At 32.5% G+C, this 19459-nt stretch overlaps 1 protein-coding gene across 1 annotated transcript in view; it reads right to left on the reverse strand.

Moving 5' to 3' along the window:
• CCDC88A (coiled-coil domain containing 88A) overlaps nt 1–19459 on the reverse strand; it is a 164472-nt gene that overhangs the window by 47641 nt on the left and 97372 nt on the right. Inside the window, exons 11-15 of the mRNA XM_044663347.1 lie at nt 17232–17378; nt 13376–13520; nt 5739–5923; nt 4025–4162; nt 531–1601 (exon numbers count right to left, since the gene is read on the reverse strand). Coding sequence (XP_044519282.1) covers nt 531–1601; nt 4025–4162; nt 5739–5923; nt 13376–13520; nt 17232–17378 — 1686 coding nt within the window. The remainder of the gene's footprint in view (nt 1–530; nt 1602–4024; nt 4163–5738; nt 5924–13375; nt 13521–17231; nt 17379–19459) is intronic.

The following is a 19459-nucleotide window of genomic DNA, read 5'->3' on the forward strand; positions in this document are numbered from 1 at the left end:
CAACCTTTAAAAATTCCATACTCTGTAGATGGGCTAATAATATGTCTCAGTTCTTTTCTAACAAGAAAGCTCCAAGAGAAAGCATCTATATAAAGAAAACCTAAAATAGAAATTTTAACCACTTTCTAGTTGTTGATGATAGCATTGTGGTATATGGTATATTGATATAGTTACTTATTAATTTACTAAGATGCAAAAGTAAACATTGTTTCCTATTAGAATATTTGGTATAATATAAAAATTAAGGTCACACATTTTTTAAATGAAGGTTCTGAACTGAGGTTCAGGTAGTTATAAAAAGTTCATTAAAATTTTTGTTTACTATTAAATAAAAAAATTTTAAAGCAAGCAAATTAGGCAAGCTTGTTATAAATTCTTTGAATTTGGACTTTACAGATTTAATCAATATTTTAAGCAATGGCTGCTTCTTAAAGTTGAAAGCTTATATATATGAAATTTTAAGGAATATAAACACACATCTACAGCTTAATTTTAGCTTATATTTGCAACTAAGAACTGAAAAGAATCACCTCACGTAAAGTAATAAGAGTTTTTTTGTCAATAGTTGCTCTTTTCACAAGTTCTTTATTTTCTTTCTCTAATTCTTTGAGACGAATACAGGATTCTTTAAATACATTTGTTTCTTTGAAAAGACTTCTGTTTTCTTTTTCAAGATTTCCAATTTTAGTATTATTTTCTTCCAGTGTGATATCTTTAATTTCAGCCTGTTGTCGGAGTCTCTTATTCTCCTTCTCTAGCTGTTTCTTATCTTTTTCTAGTTGAGAAGTCTCCTGCTCTAGTAGTTTGTTTTCTTTTTCCAATTGTTCTAACCGTTTACTGGATATTTTTAACTCTTCCAGATTTTTCTGTAATGTTTGGTTTTCTGTTTCTAATTCTTGTAGTTCACTTTCTAACTGCTGAATTTTTTTATTGCTATTCTCTAGAGCCTTCTGCAGTCTTTGGTTTTCAGTATCTAAACCCTGGTAGCTAACTTCTAAACGTTCTGTTTTCTTGAAAGAAGCTTTCATGAGTTCTATGGTTTTCTTAAGTTGATCTTTTTCACTTTCTAATTCTTTATTTTCTAACTGTAGTTGAGCCATTTTCATGCTTGCACATTTCAAAGATTCCACTGTCCTCCTTAATTCTAAGTTTTCTTCATCAAGTTGAGAATTTTCTTTCTCTAAGGACTCCAGTTGAAAAGTAAGGTTTTTTAAGCCATCTAATGTCTTCTTCAACTTTCTGTTTTCTACTTCCAGTTCAGAATTTTCTAGCTCTAAGGTCTCAGTTTTCTCACAGGTAATTTTCAAATTAGTTATCTTTTTTTGTAATGATTCATTTTCCTTTTCAAGATGATGCAACTCATTCTCAAGTTCTTCTGTTCTTTCTCCTCTTTCTTTGTAATGTTCCAATTCTTTTTTAATTTGTCGCTTTTCAAATTCAATTTTGTTTAACTTGCTGCTTGTTTCTTTAATAGATTCATGAAGGATTTTATTTTCTTTCTCAATGTCTTTCACCCTTGCTTCAGCACTTATTTGTGATCGCTGCCTTAAGGATGTTACAGTTTGATTCAAATGCTCATTCTCCTGTTCCAGTATTTTAATCTAATTCAGAAAAAAAAAATTGTCAGTGCAATGTCAATTAAGAATTAATTTTAATCCTGAATAAGAGTAATAAGGTGAAGTGGCACAGGTAAGGTCCAATTATGCCTTGGTTTATTTAATCTATTATTTATTGAGACTGTATGTATAGAATGCTAGAGGTTTATAAAAATTGGTCTTTGTCCTTAAAGAGCTCAGAATATAAGAGAATATGAAAGATATACCGTTTTTTATTAGATTAACCAGTACTTTAATCTTATTTGCTTTTTCAAAGTACCAGCTCCTGGTTGTATTTATTAGTTCAATAGTTCTTTTACTTTCAATTTTATTAATTTCTCCCCTAATTTTTAAGATTTCCATTTTAGTTTTTATCTGGGGATTTTTACTTTGTTCTTTTTCTAATTTTTTAAGTTGCAAGCCCAATTCATTGATCTCCTTCCTCTCTATGTTATTGATATAGGCACTCTGAGTTAGAAATTTTCCTCTGAGTACTGCTTTGGTTGTATCCCATCGATTTTGATATGTTGTCTCCTCATTATTCTCTTTAATGAAGTTCATAATTGTGTCTATGATTTCTTTTCTGACACACCAGTTTTGAAGAATTAGATTATTTAGTTTCTAATTAATTTGCCTTTCCATAGACCCTTATTAATTATAATTTTATTGCATTATGATCTGAAAAAGTTGCATTTATTACTTTGGACTTTTCTGCATTTGTTTGCAATATTTCTATGCCCTAGTACCTGGTTGATCTTTGTATATGTACCATGTACTACTGAGGAGGTATATTCCTTTTTATCTCTATTCAATTTTCTCCAGATATTTATTAACTCTTAATTTTTCTAACATTTCATTCACTTCCCTTACTTCTTTCTTGTTTATTTTTTGGTTCAATTTATCTAGTTCTGAAAGGGGAAGCTTGAGATCCCCTACTAGTATGGTCTTACTATCTATTTCCTCCTTAAGTTCCTTTAATTTCTCCTTTAGAAATCTAAATAATATCCCACTTAGTACATAAATATTTAGTGATGATATTACTTCATTGTTTATAGTACCTTTTAGCAAAATGTAATTTCCTTATCTCTTTAATTAGATCAATTTCTACTTTACCTTTGCCTTTTACCTTTAATATAAGTGTCACCCTGCCTCAAATGTGTTTCTTGTAAATAACATATAGTAGGAGTCTGGTTTTTAATCCACTTTTCTATCTGCTTCCTTTTTTATGGGTGAGTTCCATCCCAGTGACTCTCAACATTATAATTACTGTGTATTGTCCTCCATCATATTATATCCCCTTTAGATCCTGCTCTATTCCCTTTCTCCGTTAGTCCTCACCAGTATTTTGCTTTTTGTCACCCACCCCCACTTTCTCCTCCCTCCAATTACCTCCTTTTCCCCTTTTATTATTCCCCCTTCTACTTCTCTGTGGGGTAAGATAGAATTCTATAACCTACTGAGTATACTTTGTTTTTCCTTCTCTAAGCCAGTTATGATGAGAGTAAAGTTTAAGCATTGCCCATCACCACCCTTATCCTCCCTTCTCTAGGTCAGAGAGGATTCTTATGGTGACATGGAGCTGCTCTGGTTACTCTTCATTCTTGGCTCCACCCCTGGAAGTCATATTTAGTATTTTTTAAGACTTTCAGATCTGTTATTATGTATTATAAAGATTAGTCAAATGTATATTGATATGACCTCAGGTAATCCAAACAAACATTGGTAGACTTCAAATCTTCACCTATAAAATAGCGAGGTTAGCCTACAATAAGTACCCACCCTATAGATTAGCATCTAGCAATCATTTCTAAATCTCAACAAAATTCTAAGCTGATATCTGACACCACATCTCTCTGTCTACATTTTGCCTGCCCCTTTGTATTCTGTCCACAACTGGACTTTGTACCAAATGCTTTGAGGAGTTAAAAGCAGCACTTTGTCAGAAAAAAAAAAAGGTTATTAGCTTCTGAACTAGTGATTTCTACGATTTTTTTCATTTCATTGTTTGAAGAACTAATGTGTTACATAAAAGTACATTCATATAAAATCATAACCATCCTTATAATTCTAAAAGTTACTTTAAAAATCTATCATTGTAAATAAATTTATTTTAATGGTTTATGAATAAATGGTTTATGTTTTAAGATACTTTTTGTAAGGAAACAAAAAATACTTAAAACTACTTAAATACTGGGGGGCAGCTAGGTGGCTCAGTGGATTGAGAGTCAGGCCTAGAGACAGGAGGTCCTAGGTTCAAATCTGACCTCAAGATACTTCCTATCTGTGTGACCCTGGGCAAGTCACTTGACCACCATTGCTTAGCCCTTACTGTTCTTCTGCCTTGGAACCAATACATAGTAGGTATGGGTTTAAAAGGAAGGTATGGGTTAAAAAAAAAAAGACACTTAAATATTGGAAAATTGATAGACCTGTCTTTCTGAATTTTCATGAAGTGTTTCAATGGTCTTTTCCAACTGTGCTTTCTCCTTCATTAGATCCCTGCTCAGATTTTGACAATTCTGAAGACTTTGCTTTTCTTGAATAATTTCATTCTCAAGAAATTCCAGCTAGGAGAAAAACCCATAAATGAATATTTAATATTTTTATAGTTTCTAAAATGTGACAAAAGACAACAGTTTTAACAAAAAAGCAAATATTTGAAATTGAAGTTCAGAGATTCTATTGATAACACTCATGAATGGTTATCTTAAAAAACTCTTCATTGTTAAAGATGTAGTTCTAAGCACAATAGGAAAATCCAAGCTAAATGTATGGTAGTTGTATAGTACCTGATGCAAGTAGTTGTTATCAGATGAAAAAATTGTCTTGTCTTCTTGGCTTGAGGTGATTTCCCAGAGCCAAGAAACTTTTACATCTCAAGAAGTAAAAATAGAATGATAGGAAGCAGGCAAGGGAGAAAGAAAAATGGGGAAGGACTGGAAAGAAAAGGGGAAGAGCATTAAAAGTGAAAGAAGATAGCACCTAGGTGGCTCGGAGGATCAAGAGGCAGGTGTAGAGGATGGGAGGTACTGAATTCAAATTTGGCCTTAGATGCTTCCTAACCATGTGACCCAAGGCAAGTGAAGTCATTTAACACCCCCCCCCCCCCCCGGCCAGCCCTTATGGCTCTTCTTCCTTGGAACCAATCCTCAGTATTGATTCCAAGACAGAAGGTAAGATTAGAAAGAGAAAAAAAGAGAAAGGAGGAAATGTTGGAAAAGGAGGGGAAAAGATTTAGATGAAATTCTAGGAAATGCTTAAGCTTGGCTTCAGTCTTTCAGTAATAATATAACATAGTAACATACAGGAAGTTAAGCTCAAAATAGGCCATATTATAGATTCAGAGAAGTCATTTTTCTAATTATATGCCAGTTGTCATTGAACATATTTTAAAAAGGCAAAAAAAAAAATTAGTTTATATAGTTTGTATTTTTCAACAGGTTTACAATTATATAAATGTCTCCAGCAAGTAGTTTAAAAAAATGAAATTTAAAATTTAATTCTTAAAGTAGTTTGGGGCTCTCATTTCACTCTTAATAACATTGATATTGAAAGTTTATTATACTCCAAAGGCAACAGGTTTTTCAAATTACAAATCTAATCCAACAATATAAATACAAATTTTAATGTAGCTTCAGTATAGTCCCAAATTTTTTAAAAGACAAATCCAATTCAACTATAATGATGAATAGAAATCTATGCATAATTATTATATTAAGTAAGAGTTGCTGTTCCATACTAAAAGGATAAACCCCACCTCCCCCAAATTTGAGAAATTGACCCAAGTTAACAACTAAGTTTAAATGTTCAAGTTAATAATATTTCTTTGAGATGTATTTATTAAATAAACTTCAAGGCCATTTCAGAATAAACGACTCATATGTAGACCAGACTACAATGAAATACTGTTCAAAATTCTAAGTGGCTCCAAAATTGAGAATTTCAACATTAAATTTCAAATATTATAATCATTAATTATTTGATTAAATATTTTTGTATTGGGAAATTTCTGCATAACTCAAATCTAATTAAAATTAAAATTCAAGTTACATAAAAGTATTAAAAAGTATTGGTTCTGTAAACATCACAGTAATATGTACATATATAAATATATACATATATATGTGTAAATGTAAAAATTACCTTCTTACTAAGTCTTTGGTTTTCTTTTTCAATTTTCAGAATTTTGGAATTACTGCTTTCTACAGAATCCACGGCATTTCGAAGCTCTTCTATGGTCTTCACCAAACTCTGATTTTCCATTTCTAATTTCAATAATCTACTTGATGTTAATTCATTCACCTCATGGCCCAGAGATTTCTGTGGTGCTGTAAAATTTTAAAATATGACATTAGTAGGGGTGTGTGTGTCTCTCTGTATCTCTTTATTATTAGGTAAAATATCACTGAATTACCTACCCCAAGAGTTCCTAATTTGTATCTATATAATTTGATGAATGTTAATATAGAAGATAAAGATGAAAAACATCTAGGATATACAGGTTCTGTGGTTTTTACATAATGATAATGATGTGCAATCTAATAGAAAAGCCAAAAATCAACAGATCTGGGAACTAGCATGAGTCGATTTTGATGAGCCTTAGTTTCCTTATTTTAAAAAATGGGAAAGTAGGAATATCTATTTCCTTATCTACCCAATTTTCCTATTGCAAGGATCAAGCAGCAAAATAACATATGTTAAAAACCTCACTAAAAAAAAATCACAATGGAAATATAATGAAGGGAAGGAAAGGAATTAGGCAACAGTACACAGAGCTGCTTTGAAAAACATACAGGCAATATTGAAAAGAAATCTACTCTACATTTTAAATGTTGACATGAGTATACAGAGCACCAAAATTAACATCTTCACAATGTAAGATTTAAACAATTCAAAGTGGATCTCAATACAATATATTTGCTTTATGAAATCTATTATTTCCAGTGTCTCTTACAATAGTCTCTCAATAAGCAACAGTCCAAGAATGGTATTTCAAATAGTACTATAGCATACTTTAAATATTTTTCAATGATGATTAAGAGTTTGAATCTTTCAAAACTACAAAAAATAAAATTCTAAATTTTCAAATCAAATCTCACAAGGGGCAAACTAAATGATCATGCTACCCAATGGACAAACAAACAAACAAACAAACAAACAAATAAATAAATAAATGTAAAAAAAAAAAAAAAAAGAAAAGAAAAAACCAGTCATCAAGAGTCAAGGCAGGGGGCAGCAGGGTAGCTCAGTGGATTGAGAACCAGGCCTAGAGACAGGAGGACCTAGGTTCAAATCTGACCTCAGGCACTTTTCCCAGCTGTGTGACCCTGGGCAAGTCACTTGACCCCCATTGCCTAACCTTACCACTCTTCTGCCTCGGAGCTAATACAGTGTATTGACTCTAAGATAGAAGGTAAGGTTATATTAAAAAAAAAAAAAAAAGAGTCAAGGCAGCATAGTAGAAAGAGAAATGAACTTGTAATTGAGTGATATGGGATTGAATGCTATCTCTTGACACTTGTTAAAGCAAACAATATGGATGGCAGGTAAGCCATATTAATTTCTAAACTTGATTGCCTAAACTCTAGTTTGGAAATAATAATGCCAGCAGTTACTACTCTAGAGGGCTAGTTATCATGAGAGTCAAATGAAATAATGTATGTAAATCAGTTAATAAAACTTAAAAGCCACACATAAACATGAGATTTTATTATTTTATCTTTGTATAGCCTGCATAGGTTCTTGACACAGGTTAAGTGCTTAATCATTGTCTGCTTGGGGTGAAGGCAAGATGGTAGTATAACAAAAGCAGCAGGAAGTGGTACGACCCAGCTCCTCCCATGTAACTCCTCCACAAAAAATCTAGAAAATACATTAGAGTCCTGATGAGGCAATCTAAGGGGGAAAAAAATCATAGCGAGTCTTTTTTTTCCCAAGCCACATTAGAATGGGGAGACAGAGGAAAAGGCGTTTTGACACTGGGATTAGGGTCTGGACAGGAGCACAGAGCATGAACCATTTCATGAAACTAAGAAAGAACTGAGAATGAGTACCAGATAGGAGTCAAAGATTATTCCAAGAATAAGAATCTTTGTATCTTGAAGGATATTAGTAATTCATGCTAAACAGACCTTTAAATTAGAAGCAAAATATACTATGTTAATGAAATAAATGTCAAAATTTCATAATAAATATATGTGACAGGAAAAAAATAAATAAGAGTACTAAAATGGAGAAACAAGAATACAATGAGGAATAAACTGGACATAAGAAGATACAAAATCTTGCCCAAGGAACAGACTCTCTAAAAATAATAATGGATCAAAGATAGAAAACATCCTGAGGCAAAAGGAAATACTGAAAGTCAAGAGACTTAAAAAAAGAAGAAAATGTATAGCAAAGGAAAATGTGATTTGGAAGGCTGATCAAGAAAAGATAATTTAAGAGGCAATAGACTTTCTGAAACCATAGACAAAAAAAAGAGGGGGCCTAGATATATTTCAAGAAATTACTAAAGATGAACCAAAACTGATAAAACCAAAGTACTGTTGTGAGGGTCAAATGAGATGATAATCATAAGGCACTTAACATAGTGCCTGAAATATACTATTATATAAATGTTATTTATAATTGTTGTAGTTATTAGAATAAAAAAAATCCAGTAGTCACTTCTTAACCACCCCCCCAAATTCCCAACAATATTAGCCAAAATCCAGAGCTTCCAGAATAAAGGAAAAAAATACTGCAAGGAGTCAGAAGAATTCAAACACTAAGGAGGCACAATCAGAATCACATAATTTAGCAGTCACTACTATAAAAAGGAGCAGAGAGCCTAGAATAAGATATTTCCAAAGGCAAAAGATACAAAGATATAAAACCAAAAATAATTTACTCAGTGAAAATGAGTATAATTTTATAGAAGGAAAAAGTAGAGCTTTAATGAAATAAAAGACTTCTAAGTATTGATGATGAAAGCTTAGAGCTGAGTAGAAACTTTGAAATATAAATATGAGTCAAGCAAAACAGAAAATAAACATAACTGAGCAACCAAAAGGGATTAAAGAAGAATTTGCTTATATTCTGATATGGGCAGAAGTTATATCAGAATTCTATAACCATCAGAGTTACATAGAAAGCCTATTACAGAGAGGGCCTGGAAGTGGTTCTACTATGTCTCAATGATCTTACAAATATAAAGAGGGTAGAAGAGGAAGGCAGCAAGAGGAATAAGGGGGAAGGGAAGGATGAGAAAATTTATCTCACATAAATGCAAGAAGAAGGGATGTAGGGGGAGTAAGAAATAAACCTCATTCTCATTTGAACTGTTCAAAGTAGGGACAAATACATAGAAACACAGTTAAATACAGAAATATATATTTTTTTCACTAGGGAAACAGGAATTGAACAGGAAGAAAACGGGTTATAAAAAAAAAAGAAGCATGAAAGTATACTGTGAGTGTGTGTGTGTATTTCTCAGCTTTGCATGGTACCTTCACAAAAACTGATTACATATGATGGCATAAAAAACAAATAAGGCAAAGGAAAAGAAAAATAGCAAATGCATTTTTTTATGGGCTACAATGTATTAAAAATTAATTAAATTTTAAAACATAACCCTAAGGAATGGGAGTCCAAGAACAAATTATAGAAACATTCAACAATTTGACTAACGATAATGACACCAATGAGACAAAATATCAAAATTTTAGGGATAGGTGGCAGCTGGGTAGCTCAGTGGATCAAGAGCCAGGCCTAGAGATGGGAGGTCCAAGGTTCAAATCTGGCCTCAGACACTTCCCAGCTGTGTGACCCTGGGCAAGTCACTTAACCCCCATTGTTTACCCTTACCACAGTATTGACTCCAAGATGGAAGGTAAGGGTTTAAAAAAATAAAAATTGGGGGATACAATAAAAGCAGTCCTAAGAGAAAAATTTATATCTCAAAACTTCTTTTATCAATGAGTTGAACCAAGAAATTAAAAAACTGCAACAAATTATCTCCTTCAATTAAATATCTAAATAGTAATCTTAAAAAATCCAAAGATGAGATTAACAAAATTGAAAGGCAAAAATTCTAAATAAAAATAGTAACTTTTTAAAAAAGCACAATGAATAAACTATTAGCTAACTTAATTAAAAAAAAAAAACACCTTATCTTCTGTCTTAGAATAAATACTGTGTATTGGTTCCAAGGCAGAAGAGTGATAAGGGCTAGGCAATGGGGGTTAAGTGACTTGCCCAGGGTCACACAGCTAGAAGTGTCTGAGGCCAGATTTGAACCTAGGACCTCCTAACTCTAGGCCTGGTTCTCAATCCACTGAGCCACTCAGCTGCCCCCCCCCCTTATTAAAAAAGAAAGAATCCAAATTTTTAATATTAAAAATGAAAAAGGTGAATTATCAACTAATAAAGAAATAAAATTCTTTGGGACAATTTCATCTAATTATATGCTACTAAAATTACAATTTAAGTAAAATAGATGAAAACTTACAGAAATATCAAATGTTCAAATTAAAAGAACAAGAAATGAATAATTTAAATATTCAATCTTTGAAAAAATAACTTGAACAAGCCATAAGTGAACCACAAAGGGAAAAAAGCAAAACACAGGAACAATTGGACTTAAAAGTAAATTCTATCAAACATTTAAAGAACAATTAGTTAAAGTAGTGCATAAATGTTATTTAAAATTTAGAAAAGGAGTTCTACCAAATTCCTTCTCTAATAGCAAATAGTCAACACCTATACAACGAAGTCAAAATAGAGAAAAACTATAGATCAATATTCCCAATGAAATTAACATAAAATATTAATGAGACTACAGCAACATATAACAAAAATTACATACTATGACAAAGTTGGTTTTATACCAGGAATGCAGTTATGGTTTAATTCAGGAAAAAAACATAAATGTAATTGACATTAAAAACCAGAACAATGTGGAAAGCTGCTAAAAATTCCTGTCTCACTCCTATCTTTTTAAAGCTTTATTGAAACAAAAGCAACCAGGAGTTTCCTACCAGGCTAAAATTAACTAACTCCCCTGGCTACTCTGAATGTCCTCAGATTCAAAGTTTCTGGGGGCAGGGTCCCTCCCCCAGCATGGGATTGGTCCATTCAAGACAATCCACACCAGGAAGAAGGAAGAAGGGACCCTTGGGGCATGCTGGGAAATGCAGTCCCCGGCCAGGATGCATTTTAAGACCCACAACAACAAATGTTTTATCATTATATTAATAGATGCAGAAAAGCCTTTTGAAAAGATATAATACTGATCCCCGTTTTAAAAAACCTCACTAGAAATCAGGAAAAAAAAACAGATAAAATCCACCTAAAAACGGGAGCCAACATTCTCTGTAATGGAACTAAACTGAAGGCTTTTCCAATTAAGATCAAGGTTAAAGCAAGGATGTTGATTATCACTATTTCTATTCAATTTAGTGCTAGAAACAGCAACTAGCAACAAGACAAGAAAAAGAAATCAAGAGAATAAACACAAGAAAGGAAGAAAAAAATGGTCATTTTTTGCAGATGATCTGATGGCTTAGAAAAGCTTACAGAATCAACTAAAAAAACTGAAAAAATGAACAACTTCAGCAAAATTGCTCTACATAAAACAATCCCATACAAATCATCAGCATTTCTGTACAAAAACATAAGCAAGAAGAAATATAAACTCCCATTTTAAATAGCTACAAAAAACATAAAATGCTTTCCTACATGAACATAACTACAAAAGACTTTTTATACAAGTAAAAACAAATCTGAAAAACTAGAGAAACATTAATTGTTCATGGACGGATCATTAAATATAATAAAAGTGACAATACTACCTAAATTAATTTACTTATTCTGCTCTAAGACAAAATTATTACCTGAGAACCCTAGAAAAAAATAATAAAATTTATCTGGAAGAACAAAAGGTCAATAGTTTCAAAGCAATTAATGGGGAAAAAATGAGGAGAAGACATCCTGAAATGAATGTCAACTGTTATTTTTGTGATTAGCAACTACAATCCTCCAGTCAATTAGATTTTTTTCTCTATTATTTTTGAGAAATTTAAATATGAATGAATACAAAATCCTTTCATTTCTTATTACATGCATTACTAATAAATTAGGTCTTGCTATACTATATGCTTACATTTTCAACAGTATAATTAGGTTAAAAAACTAGACGTGTCTATGCTCAAATATATATACATACACACACACATATATATTTATTTATGTGGTACCTCCATAATATTTCTGTGGCTGGGAGTCCTTAATGTCCATGAGCTGCTTTTTCTATAACAAATGTGTGTGTGTGTGTGTGTGTGTGTGTGCACGCGCGTGCGTGCCTAAGTATATAGATATATATACACAATTAAATATTTAAGTATGTACACAGCCATGTTTTATTTATAAACTAACAGAAGCTGATGAATACAATCAAAGGTACTTTTCAAATTCAGTATCTGATGTACTCTCCTCACTGTGCCATATAATAGTTAGTGAATGAATATCTTTAAAATATCATTCATAGAATTAATAGATATTAAGGATTTGATATCTTATCAAATTTGCAAATGTCAAAAGAAAGAGGAATAGCTAACAGGGAGTCAAGAGGATGGTGAGTAGAGAGAGAATTCAGAAATGAAAATAAAACAGCATTAACAAAAAAAGAAAAATGTCTAACATGACTATACTAAGTCTTTACTTCTTTAGACTAAACACCAATTCCTTCCATTTGTGCTTTTATGACATGAAATCAGGGCCTTCCTGGCTGCCCTCACTCCTCTTCACCCAATGAGAAGGAAAGAAAAACAAAAATTATTACCAAGATGTACATTACAAAACAAATTCTTACAGTTTGTTCCTTTAAGTGTAGCAAAATAAGGGAGCAAAGAGGATGCTCCTGTGCTTGGGAGTCAGGAAAGGCCTTGTTTCAAATCCCAAATCTGACAATTACTAGCTGAGAAATTATGGCAAAGCTATTACACTTTTCAGTTTCTTTTTTTACTCATATTTTTCAGTTATACTTTTAACTTTTTTTTTGGGGGGGGGGGTTAGGGGGAAATCACATTCATTTCTTAATATCCCTCTTCCCTTCCCCTACACCTTGTAGCCAACATGAAGCTGATACATTGAAAGAGAATCACAGACTCAATAAAATTATAATTAGTAAATTATTAATAAATAATAAAATTGTATTAGTCAATAAAAAGAAGAGATGTGTATTTTCTCAATTCTTCTCTAGGAACTTCAGTTTCTTAGTCTGTATCATAGGGATAATAACTCTAGTACTATATCTTCACAGAACTGTTATAGGAATTAAATGATAATCTAAGTGAAGTACTTTTGAAACATTAAAATGTTGTTTTTTTTGTGTACCTAGTATTATGCAACAAGATTTGAACACAGTAGATGCCTAAATAAAATATCTATTGAAATAAAGTATTTGAATTACTCATGGAAGAGAAAGCTCTTATTTCACTTGTATCAGAAGGCAGGAATACAAACAATAGGTTGAAGAGACACACATTTAAGTTTACTCTGAACTTCATAATAATTTCAAGTAGTAGAATGGGATGTCATTGGAGGTAGTAGGTTCACACTCAGAAGTCTTCAAGAACAGTGCTATTTATCAGATATGATATAAAAGATTTTTTCCCCCTATATATGGTTTTCACTAGATGGCCATTGTACTCCCTTCTAAATATGAAATTCAGCAACTTTATCTGAGGGGAAACATATTTCCTATGTTTCTACAAAAGTTTGAATATGTTTTGGTATACCTTCTGAGAGTTCACTAGTTCTTGATATCTGTTCCAATTCCCAGCCAAGATGTAATGACTCATCCATACTTTGTTTCTGTGCCATTTCCAAACTCATATTTTCTTCCATTAGCTCTTCAATCTTTTTTCTATCCATATCACGTTCCTTGGGAGAAAAAGAATGAACTTTTTCAGTAATCTATAAATATGAATTATCTAAAAATACTATTATACTAATTATCATTATACTAGTTTTTTAAAAACTGTATTACTTGAAATTATAAAATGTAAGAAATTAACTCTATAGAAGTGTGATCTTTTAAAATATCTTTAATATTTTGGCTATACTTTAAAAAAAATTAAGTATACACTAAAGTCCCTTTTAAAGGTGAGCTAAAGATTGGCCAATATGACAGCAAAGGAAAGGGATAAATGTTGGAGGGAATGTGGCAAAATTGGGATACTAATGCACTACTGGTGGAGTTTTAAATTGGCCCAACCATTCTGGAGGGCAATTTGGAACTATGCACAAAGGACTTTAAATGAATGCCTGTCCTTTGATCCAGCCATACCTCTATTGGGTTTGTACCCCAAAGAGATAATAAGGAAAAACACGTACAAAAATATTCATAGCCATGCTCTTTGTGGTAGCAAAAAATTAGAAAATGATGGGGTTTCCATCGATTGGGGAAAAGGCTGAATAAACTGTGGTATTTGTTGGTGATGGAATATTATGATGCTGAAAGGAATAAAGAACTGGAGGAATTCCATGTGAACTGGAACAACTTCCAGGAAATGATGCAGAGTGAAAGGAGGAGAATCAGGAGAACCTTATACATTATGGAACAATTGAATGTAATGGACTTCTCTACTAAGAGCAATGCAAGAATCCAGAGCAAGGCTGAGTGAGTTATGAGAAAGAAAACTAGCCACATTCAGAGGAAGAACTGTGGAACTACAAATGCATTAGAAAAATATATGATTGACCACATAGTGTGATAGGGATGTGATTAGGGTTTTGATGCTAAAAAATTGCTCTAATGCATATACAAATAACATGGAAATAGGTTTTGAACAATGCTACATGTATAACTCAGTGGAACTGCTTGTGAGCTTCGGGAGGGGGGTGGAAAAAAGCAGGGTGGGGGTTGGGATCATGAATCATGTAACCATGGAAAAATATTCTAAATAAAAACTAAAAATTAAATTAAAAAAACAAGTACTTAAAGGTGGACTAGGCTCAAAACATACAGTTTAGTAATACCATGTGAAATTTTTTAGCTAGTTTTAGGAAAAGCCATATTGTTTTCACAAAAATTTCTAAATAAGGTCCTGTGTCACATTTCCTATATCATTTGGACAAAGAATATGTCCACCAATTTTCGAAGTATACTTTAATGATTTGAAAGTGACTACTACTACTTTTATTTTATTTAAGGTTATAATTTCCTCCCATTTCTCCTGCTACTTTAATCTGCCTAAACCCATTCCTTACCTTCATTATGGCTTTATAATCCCTCCATTTCTGCTTTTTCTGATAATCCATGGATCTTGTTCTAGCCTTACCAACCTTACCTATGTAGGCTTTTAAATTTTTCAGTGCTAAAATATAACAGATTCCAACCCATCACAGAATTGATGTGATTATTTTTTTTAAGTCTCTTTTCTAATTTAAACTTACCACCAACAAACATAAGTATTCCAATAAGTGGCATGTAACAAAAAAAGGGGATTGTATGAAACTAGTAAATGTAATAGTTTATTTTTATTACTATGTGGAGATATTTTTTTAAGAAGTATAATTCAATTTTAATATGACAATTCCAACATTATCTCTTACTTGCTAAATGCAATAGCTTTTCTCCAGTTCTCCTTATATCATATTCTGAAACTCTACCTATTGTCCCAAGAATAAAAATCAAATTTCTTAGCTCAGCACTTAAAATTTCTATAATCTGACAGTCTGCCTATTCAGACTTTATATTTTTAATCTTTATAGTCAATCTTCTTGCACATTACATTGCAAATCAACTTCCTTCTAGATGTTTCCAAAACTCTCTATCCTTGTACCTTACCCAGGGTAATCTTTCAAGCTTGGAATATACTCCCTATTCAGCCCCTCTACCATTCTTGACTTGAGGGTCAGGGGTCAACTCCAGCTAAAAATATGTCCTCATCCTTTCAGTTCAAAATGTTTTAATTTGTTTCTATGCTGCAGCAAGGAATGCAAATTCCTTGAGAAGTGGGGACTTTCTCATTTTTTGTCTTTGTATACTTAGCATCTCAAAGAATCTGGCTCATATGTAGCTACTTAATATTTTTTGGCAATTTAATTGATCTCTTCTTTTCCACACCCCCAAATCTCTATATATTCTCATTCATCCTCTCTTCTAATATCAGAGGATTAGGCAATCTTTTTGGTCAAGACTGACTTCATGACCACTATCCCTTCCCATTTCCACCACGAATTCAATTTTATTTGGTGTCTTTCCCTTGACCTATTAAGCACAATTCAGTCTCCCTTAATCTAAAAAATCCTTCCCTCGATTGTTAGGTACTCTTAATCTATGCTACTTGTTTTTATCCTCAAACTCACTAAGAAACCACTAGAAAGGAGCACTTACCTCTTAATTCATTTATTAATCCATTTCACTCTAGCTGCCATTCCCCTACCATGCTACTGAAATGGATTATTTTCAAGGTTACTCATGGCCTCCTAATCCCCGAATTCAATAATCTTCCTTTTTCAGTCTTTAAAACCATCTGACTTTCCTAGCATTTGATTCTAAAACTGCCTTCCTCCTCTTTCTGCCTTTACCCTCCCTTAGCTTGCATAACACTGATTACCTAATTCCCTCAATGCCTTCTGAATTCTGATGGCTATTAGGATTAACATTCTCTGGAGACTATTAAATTCACACATGGCAGAGGTAAGGCAGGGTATTTCCTAAGGTCTTGGCATTTATCCTTTTAAATTCTCTTCCTATGTTCCCATGTCAAACTCATTTATGTCTAAGGTTTGAATGAAGATTTCTATACAGATAGCTTGAAATCACTACAAGCCCAAAATTCTAATTCTGCTTATCCAAAATGGAATTTATTATTTCCCCACCTAAAATCTGCATCTTCACTAACTTCTTTACTATATGTTAATGCATGAGCTTCTTCCTGGTAAGTTTTTAGTTTTTTTCTCCTTTCTCCATAAGCACCTCATAGTGCCAGTTGCCAAGTGCTTTCCCCCTTCCTTTCATCTCCACAAGTTGCCTTCTTTCTGTACTCCAACTACTTTAAGAGCCTCTTTCTTTGTCTCTCTGCCTTTAGATTCACCCTTCTCTACTTATACTGCTATATTTTTCTACTCTGCTACTTTGAATAAGCCTCTAAGCAAGTAAAATTTAAACTATTTTATCTTGATAAAAGGTTTTCCACAATCAGATTCCAATATAAATTTAATTATCGCATATATCATCCTATACGATTTATATTATTCTCCCCATCACACCTACTGTTGTTCCTTTATGTCAGGAATCAATTCTTTTCCTGCCTTGTCCATCCTCTTAGTCCATCTTAGTCCCTAAGCTGCTTTTTTTTTCATGATCTAAATCAAGTGCCACCTCATCCAGGGAATTTTCCTTCCCTGATGATGCTTCCAATAAGCATAATTTATGCTTTTTTATATTTATATGCTATTTCTTTTATCTCTTATATCCATCTATGTATCTGTGAACGTAGGTGTTTAAGAAATGTTTGTTGACTTAAATTGAATGTGAATCATTGCTATACCACTCTGTTCTTCATTTTCTTGCATTGAAATGAAACAAAATGCCTAATAAATACCAAGCTCTCTTCATGTTTTATCAAGTTTATATATTCTTACCATCTCCATATCATGTAGTTTAGCCTTCAGTTGTAAGTTCTCTTTTTCTAATTCATGTAATTTATCAGAACGAGTGCGGGTTCCTTCTAGTTGGTCTTCTAACATACTTTTTGTTTCCAATAATACTTGATTGTCTTCTTTTAGTTCCTACAAACATTTTAAATAAAGTTTAATCAACACAATACATATATCATTAGCATCTTTATACTTTAAAGAATCCAAAAGAATGAAATTCTGTAGTTTAATAAAACAATAAAATGAGTAAAATTTCTCTGCCTCTCTAAACTAACTGAAAACTATACAAGCATTTTCAAAAGTCTAGTTGGGATTTGGAGTTCTTTTTTCTGACCTCTAAGCCTATACTTAAGTACAATAAAACCTAAATTTTAACTTCTTGTATCTCTGTGTAGTAATTGTGCCATTTAGCAGCAATTACCTATCACAAGAATTTAACGGGAATATTTTTTCTATATCTACAGTAATACTATAAAATGATTTTATATTTTGATAGATCTAAGATCTCAACAGTACGAGTACTGCTTTTCTTGGTTCATGTTGCAACCCATCCATTCCTTCTCAATTTGCGAAATTACCGTACATGTGTTTCTATATACCTTCATGAAGTATATATGCAAATCACTGGAAGATTTTGCTGATAAAGTCTTTCACAGTTGATCATCATATAATATTTCTACTACTGAATGTACATTGTTCTCCTAGCTTTGTTTACTTCACATCAGTTCATATAAATAACTCTTTCCAAGTTTTTTGGAACTCATCCTGTTCATCCCTCCTTTGTAGTGCAATAATACTATTCCATTATAACCATATACCATGACTTGTCTAGCCATTCCCCAATTGATGGATATTCCCTTTGTTTCTAATTATTTGCCATTAAAAAAAAAGAGAGAGATGCTAAAATTTTTTTTGTACAAGTCCTTTTCCTCTATCTTTTATCTCTTTAATAGTCCTAGAAGTGATATTGCTGGGTATAACATAGTTTCATGGCCCTTTGGGTGTGGTTCCATACTGCTCTCCAGAATGGCTGTATCAGTTCCATATGAGCATCCCAATTTTCCCACATCTCTTCCATAAGTCTTACAGATAAACTTTTCGGTGTTCTCTTAATTTGTTGATACTACCATCCCTTATTTCTAGATCAGGATCTATTTGACTTTATCTTGGTGTTTTTGCCATATTGTTTTCCAGTTTTCCTAGCAATTTTTGTCAAATAGTAAGTTCTTTCCCCAATAGCTTGGATTTTTGGATTTATCCAGCATTAGGTAGGTTACTACCTAGTACTAACTACTGTGTTTTGATTTCCTAACCAATTCTATTGATCCACAACACAACTAATTTCTTAGTCAGTACTAGATTGTTTGATGATTACTGCTTTATCTAGTTTGAGATATAGTATGCAATTATGCCTATCTGTGTAATATATTTTAGGCCACTTCTGAATCTGTAACATGCTATGGCCTACTGAAACTCATCTTGCATCTTTCCATTAGGGTTTAGACTCCCTGGGATTTTGATTCTTCTTAGACAGGTGCTACCCGATATTTAATAATATAAAGCATCACACTAAGAGGATGCACTTCAATTCTAAGGATCTATAATTCTGTTAGTAGGAATAATTCCTTTCACCTGCAAAGATCACCATGAATCTTCAAGGACAAGTCTTCCAAAGTTCAGTGGCCAGAAAATTTCCTTCTCCAAAATTAGCTAAGCTAGCCCTTGAACATAGTCATACAGTACTCAGGAAAAAAATGGCATGAAAAGGATTAGTTTTGGTGATAAGGACCAATTTGGTATAATTGAAAGCACTAATGTAATCTTCAAGTGCAATTCAGGTTATTCTATTTCATATATTCAATTCTGGGTTTGGTTCACTTTCTATCTTGAAACATGGGTTAAATCATGTTATGCCTAACCTAGGCCACATGCATTCCCCATCCAAATATATAGCTTTTTATCTAATAGATAAAAATTGCCTCTACAACTGTTACATATTAAGAGCTTTTTGTTAGACTATATGTAATTTCATATTTGTATACATGGTTGATATATAAAATAACTGGTCTTACTGTGCATAATTACTGGCAAAGAGGAGCATATGGAGAATCCTACCCACTCTACAGAAACTTTCCCACTTGGACTTTCAACAGAACATTCCCTATGGTTAGCAGTGAACATATCTGACAATTCAAATAAAAAGACATTAATAT

This window comes from Gracilinanus agilis, chromosome 2 (assembly GCF_016433145.1).
Source record: "Gracilinanus agilis isolate LMUSP501 chromosome 2, AgileGrace, whole genome shotgun sequence".
NCBI lineage: Eukaryota > Metazoa > Chordata > Mammalia > Didelphimorphia > Didelphidae > Gracilinanus > Gracilinanus agilis.